The sequence below is a fragment of the Dendropsophus ebraccatus genome, chromosome 11 (genome assembly GCF_027789765.1).
Source record: "Dendropsophus ebraccatus isolate aDenEbr1 chromosome 11, aDenEbr1.pat, whole genome shotgun sequence".
In the NCBI taxonomy this organism is placed as follows: Eukaryota; Metazoa; Chordata; class Amphibia; order Anura; family Hylidae; genus Dendropsophus; species Dendropsophus ebraccatus.
Genome location: NC_091464.1, coordinates 9948355 through 9955078, shown reverse-complemented (window position 1 = coordinate 9955078; position 6724 = coordinate 9948355). Strand labels below are relative to the sequence as shown.

General features: G+C 45.6%; 1 protein-coding gene across 3 annotated transcripts in view; it reads left to right on the top strand.

Annotated features, from left to right (window-relative positions):
- The window catches only part of LOC138767691 (complement decay-accelerating factor transmembrane isoform-like), a 176460-nt gene that overhangs the window by 164017 nt on the left and 5719 nt on the right, over nt 1-6724 (top strand). Inside the window, exons 3-6 of one of the 3 annotated variants that reach the window (XM_069945371.1) lie at nt 699-769; nt 1290-1484; nt 4514-4610; nt 5072-5148. In XM_069945371.1, coding sequence (XP_069801472.1) covers nt 4561-4610; nt 5072-5148 — 127 coding nt within the window. In that variant the 5' untranslated portion in view covers nt 699-769; nt 1290-1484; nt 4514-4560. Of the gene's footprint in view, nt 1-698; nt 776-1289; nt 1485-4513; nt 4611-5071; nt 5149-6724 lie in introns of all 3 variants that reach the window. The other 2 variants (XM_069945370.1, XM_069945372.1) reach the window with 2 other exon arrangements.

Sequence of the window (6724 nt, the reverse complement as noted above, 5' to 3'; positions counted from 1 at the left end):
GACCTAAAATCCTGATAACAATAGCAACGGTCATTCCGTCTAATGGGAGCGGCTAATGGGAGTATTGAAATCAATACTGATCGGGCAGCCATCAATACTGATCAGGCTGCCATCAATACTGATCAGGCTGCCATCAATACTGATCGGGCTGCCATCAATACTGATCGGGTGGCCATCAATACTGATCGGGCTGCCATCAATACTGATCGGGCGGCCATCAATACTGATCGGGCGGCCATCAATACTGATCAGGCTGCCATCAATACTGATCGGGCTGCCATCAATACTGATCGGGCGGCCATCAATACTGATCGGGCTGCCATCAATACTGATCGGGCGGCCATCAATACTGATCGGGCTGCCATCAATACTGATCGGGTGGCCATCAATACTGATCGGGCTGCCATCAATACTGATCAGGCTGCCATCAATACTGATCGGGCGGCCATCAGTACTGATCGGGCTGCCATCAATACTGATCGGGCTGCCATCAATACTGATCGGGCTGCCATCAATACTGATCGGGCAGCCATCAATACTGATCGGGCTACCATCAATACTGTTTGGGCTGCCATCAATACTGATCGGGCTGCCATCAGCCTGTGTAATAAGATCCTTAATAAATGGCCCCCATTGTGTTTAAGTGCCTTTTCCGATATGTCAATCCAGTAATGCTGTTCTATTGCCTTCATCTACAGGTACATACTGTTTGGAAATGAAACCAGATACTGCTTAGCGGATGGGAAATGGAACGGGACCGTCCCCTTGTGTAATCGTTAGTAGGGTTTTTCTTATTACATTACAGCTATCTACCTATAAGGGGTATAATAGAAGTAGCCAAAGCCTTTTTTTTCATATAATTTTTAATGACATTACTTCAGCAAGTAGAGCATCCCTAGAAGCTACGAGGTGGCAACTTCTAGGGATGCTTAAAGGGGTTGTTCATTAAAAAAAAAAAAAATTCTTTCAAATCAACTGATGCCAGAAATGCCCAGAGATTTGTAACTTACTCCTATTTAAAAATCTGTAGTTTTCCAGTACTTATCAGCTTCTGTATGTCCTGCAGGAAGTGGTGTATTCTCTCCGGTCTGACACAGTGCTCTCTGCTGCCACCTCTGTCCATGTTGAATATCCCTTTCGGTTTCCCTCATTTCCCTATAGCGGCACAATGTTTCTCGGGTTCTCGTAGTTATTGAAGGGGATGGTTTGGGCTGCACTGGGGATCCCACATGTGAGACCCCAGCCTGACTGAACCAGGTTTTTATTAACTCATAGTTTTTTATTTTTAGGAACTTGTCCCGAACCTCCAAACCTACAGTTTGCCGTAATAAATTCTACCACAGTCCGAAGTGATCATTATTACCCAGAGTCCACCAGGGTTACCTATGTGTGTAATACGGGGTTTTCCCCCAATGTATTACGCAATTCATCTACAACATGTCAACGTGATTACACCTGGTCGAGAATCGTAGAATTCTGCGAGAGTGAGTGCGGCTTTTATTATCACGATATTATCATTTATTTATCGGCATAGTTTTATAATCCTAATAAAGCTGTTGCCAGAGGTGAGATGTACCCGGTACGTCAGGATTGTGAGTGCTTTATGGCAATTCAATATATTGTGTACTTCAGGAGGTGAACATGGCTTCAGGAGTATGATCCTTAGTGGGACCTGGATGCCACACATTAGTGGGCCCATGCCTCAATTGTCAGGAGTGAAGCTCCAATCCTGACGCTTCACCTTATAGATGCTGCTGTCAGTGCCACCACAGCATCTAACAGGTTGACAGAGGGAGGGGACTCCTCTATCCTCTATTGGCACCCTGCATATTTTTTAAAAGTTTTAGGGTGCCTTCACACCTACCGGATCCACAGCGGAGCTCACTTCTGCGGATCCTAAGCGAGAACCACTGCGGATCCGGTATCAATTCTCCCCTATGATAGCACATACTCGCAGCGGGATTAACATCCTGCTGTGAATATGTGCTTTAACCCCTCGCTGTCCGCAGCCCCGCCGCCGCGTCCCCATCACCGGTTGCGTCCCCCATCTCCGGCTCATTAGCAGGACCGGAGCCGGGAGCCTCACTGCAGCCGCGCCGCCGAGCAGGTACTTTATGCTCTCGGTGGCGGGCTGCAGGATGCGGGCTGCTAGATGCGACGGGGAAGCGGCCGGAGATGGGGGATGCGGCCGAGGATGGGCTAATGCGGGGGGCGGGGCTGCGGACAGCGAGGGGGTGAATGGTACCGGATCCGCAGCGGTTCTCGCTTCGAATCCGCAGAAGTGAGATCCGCTGTGGATCCGGTAGGTGTGAAGGCACCCTAAAAGTTATCATAAAACAAAAAACACACCATATTGTTAACTTTATAAGACACACCTGACTATAAGTCAAATGACAGGTCCACTTTAAGGCCATGTTCACACACTGTAAATCACCGGCCGTTCTGTGACCCAGCCAGGTCCTTACCGGTACTGCATTACTGACCGAAAGATCTTCATTTCTGGTGAATTTGGATGCGGGCGCACCCGCATCCCAATTCACCACTGCACACAATGGAGCATGTGGCCGGAGCCGCACACTCCACTGTGTGAACTGACTTGTCTCTGTGGCCGCTATTCAATGAAAAGCAGCCGCAAAAAACTGACATGCCAGTTTTTCATGCGACCGGATGGAATCCCAGCCGGAGTGTATACTGTGTGTATATACTCCGGCCAGGATTCCATTCATTCAAATCCAACATGTTTATCATAAATCACGGCTGTGATTTATGATAAACCTACAATGTGTGAACATGGCCTAACTGTTTTCCATGACAATAGTGCAATATACCCACATATACACAACTCTGCAGCATGTACAATACACACCCAGCTCTGCTACATAGAAAATACACACACACACACACACACCTCTGATGCATAAACATACCAACAGACACACGCAGTGCTACTATACAGGCACACATACACCTCTGCTACATCACCATACACAAACAGCTGTGCTACATACAGACACACACAGTGCTACTATACAGGCGCCCACACCTCTGCTACATCACCATACACAAACAGATGTGCTACATACAGACACACACAGTGCTACTATACAGGCACCCACACCTCTGCTACATCACCATACACAAACAGCTGTGCTACATACAGACACACACAGTGCTACTATACAGGCGCCCACACCTCTGCTACATCACCATACACAAACAGATGTGCTACATACAGACACACACAGTGCTACTATACAGGCACCCACACCTCTGCTACATCACCATACACAAACAGCTGTGCTATATACAGACACACACACACACACAGTGCTACTATACAGGCACCCACACCTCTGCTACATCACCATACACAAACAGCTGTGCTATATACAGACACACACACACACACACACACACACACACAGTGCTACTATACAGGCACACACCTCTGCTACATCACCATACACAAACAGCTGTGCTACATACAGACACACACAGTGCTACTATACAGGCACCCACACCTCTGCTACATCACCATACACAAACAGCTGTGCTATATACAGACACACACACACAGTGCTACTATACAGGCATACACCTCTGCTATATCACCATACACAAACAGCTGTGCTACATACAGACACACACAGTGCTACTATACAGGCGCCCACACCTCTGCTACATCACCATACACAAACAGCTGTGCTACATACAGACACACACAGTGCTACTATACAGGCACACACCTCTGCTACATCACCATACACAAACAGCTGTGCTATATACAGACACACACACACACACACACACAGTGCTACTATACAGGCACCCACCTCTGCTACATCACCATTAACAAACAGCTGTGCTATATACAGACACACAGTGCTACTATACAGGCACACACCTCTGCTACATCACCATACACAAACAGCTGTGCTACATACAGACACACACACACAGTGCTACTATACAGGCACACACCTCTGCTACATCACCATACACAAACAGCTGTGCTATATACACACACACACACACACACACACACACAGTGCTACTATACAGGCACACACCTCTGCTACATCACCATACACAAACAGCTGTGCTATATACAGACACACACACACAGTGCTACTATACAGGCACACATACACCTCTGCTACATCACCATACACAAACAGCTGTGCTACATACAGACACACACACACACAGTGCTACTATACAGGCACACACCTCTGCTACATCACCATACACAAACAGCTGTGCTATATACAGACACACACACACAGTGCTACTATACAGGCACACACCTCTGCTACATCACCATACACAAACAGCTGTGCTACATACAGACACACACACACACAGTGCTACTATACAGGCACACACCTCTGCTACATCACCATACACAAACAGCTGTGCTACATACAGACACATACACACATTTAATACAGATTGCACTTACAGTATTACTTACACAGAGCAATAATCTTCCCTGAAATGCTTCTATTTTCAGGAGTATCCTGTGGTTCACCAGGACAAGTCGAAAATGGAACTGTACAAATGAAAGATGACAAATTTGAGTCCAAAGCATTTTTCGTTTGTAATGACGGGTCAGTATGAAAAAAACCCAGCTGTATCCACAGCTCTCCCTGCCATTTAATTGACAAGCTCAGTTGTCATAGCCAGACGGGCATGTTACCAGTGGCATTAAAGGGGTAGTTTACAAAAAAAGTTTCTGTCAAATCAGCTGGTGTCAGAAAGTTATAAAAATGTGTAATTTACTTCTATTTAAAAATCTCCAGTCTTCCAGTACTTATCAGCTGCTGTATGTCCTGGAGGAAGTGGTGTATTCTCTCCAGTCTGAAGAGCAGAAGAGGTTTTCTATGGGGATTTGCTGCTGCTCTGGACAGTTCCTGACATGGACAGAGGTGGCAGCAGAGAGCACTGTGTCAGACAACTGGAGAGTCAACAAATAGTTTAAATAATCATATAATTTTGACAAAGCTGAAAGTTTTTGTGATCAAACTGTATTGCTTTAAAGTGAATGTGTTTCTTTCTTTGTTCCATAAAGTTACAGATTAGTTGGAGATTCATCCAGAGAATGTATGGAAGATAAAACCTGGAGCGGCAGCGTTCCGACTTGTCAGAGTAAGAAACCTTAATCCATACTGAAACATCTATGTGCTTCATACTATAGATACTGTGATAAACAAGAGAAAAGAGTCCGGGATACATGACTGACACACGCTCAATTTAATTTCACGGAAAAGTATACTTTATTTAGTTAAAGGAGAAGTCCAACGAAATTTTTAATTAAGTATTGTATTTCCCCCCAAAAGTTATACATATCCCCAATATACACTTATTACTGGAAATGCTTATAAAGTGCATATTTCCCTGCACTTACTACTGCATCAAGGCTTCACTTCCTGGATAACATGGTGATATCACTTCCTGGATAACATGGTGATATCACTTCCTGGATAACATGGTGATGTCACTTCCTGGATAACATGGTGATGTCACTTCCTGGATAACATGGTGATGTCATTTCCTGGATAACATGGTGATGTCACTTCCTGGATAACATGGTGATGTCACTTCCTGGCTAACGTGGTGATGTCACTTCCTGGATAACATGGTGATGTCACTTCCTGGATAAAATGGTGATGTCACTTCCTGGATAAAATGGTGATGTCACGACCCGACTCCCAGAGCTGTGCGAGCTGTGGCTGCTGGAGGGGATAATGGCAGAAGGATGCTCAGTGTCCCTCCAGTGCCCTGTGTCCCTCAGTGTCCCTCTGCCATCATCCTCTCCAGCAGCCACAGCCCACACAGCTCTGGCAGTCGGGTCGTGACATCACCATGTTATCCAGGAAGTGACATCACCATGTTATCCATGAAGTGACATCACCATGTTATCCAGGAAGTGACATCATCATATTATCCAGGAAGTGACATCATCGTGTTATCCAGAAAGTGACATCACCATGTTACCCAGGAAGTGACACCACCATGTTATCCAGGAAGTGACATCATCGTGTTATCCAGGAAGTGACATCACCATTTTTAGCCAGGAAGTGACATCACCATGTTATCCAGGAAGTGACATCACCATGTTATCCAGGAAGTGATATCACCATGTTATCCAGGAGGTGACATCAACATGTTATCCAGGAAATAACACGACAATGTTATTCAGGAGGTGACATCACCATGTTATCCAGGAAGTGACATCACCATGTTTATCCAGGAAGTGACATCACCATGTTATCCAGGAGGTGACATCACCATTTTATCCAGGAAGTGACATCATCATGTTATCCTGGAAGTGACATCATTGTGTTATCCAGGAGGTGACATCGCCATGTTATCCAGGAAGTGACATCACCATTTTATCCAGGAAGTGACATCACCATGTTATCCAGGAAGTGACATCACCATGTTATCCAGGAAGTGACATCGCCATGTTAGCCAGGAAGTGACATCACCATGTTATCCAGGAAGTGACATCACCATGTTATCCAGGAAGTGACATCACCATGTTATCCAGGAAGTGACATCACCATTTTATCCAGGAAGTTACATCACCATGTTATCCAGGAAGTGACATCACCATGTTATCCAGGAAGTGACATCACCATGTTATCCAGGAAGTGACATCACCATTTTATCCAGGAAGTTACATCACCATGTTATCCAGGAAAGGAAGCCATGATGCAGT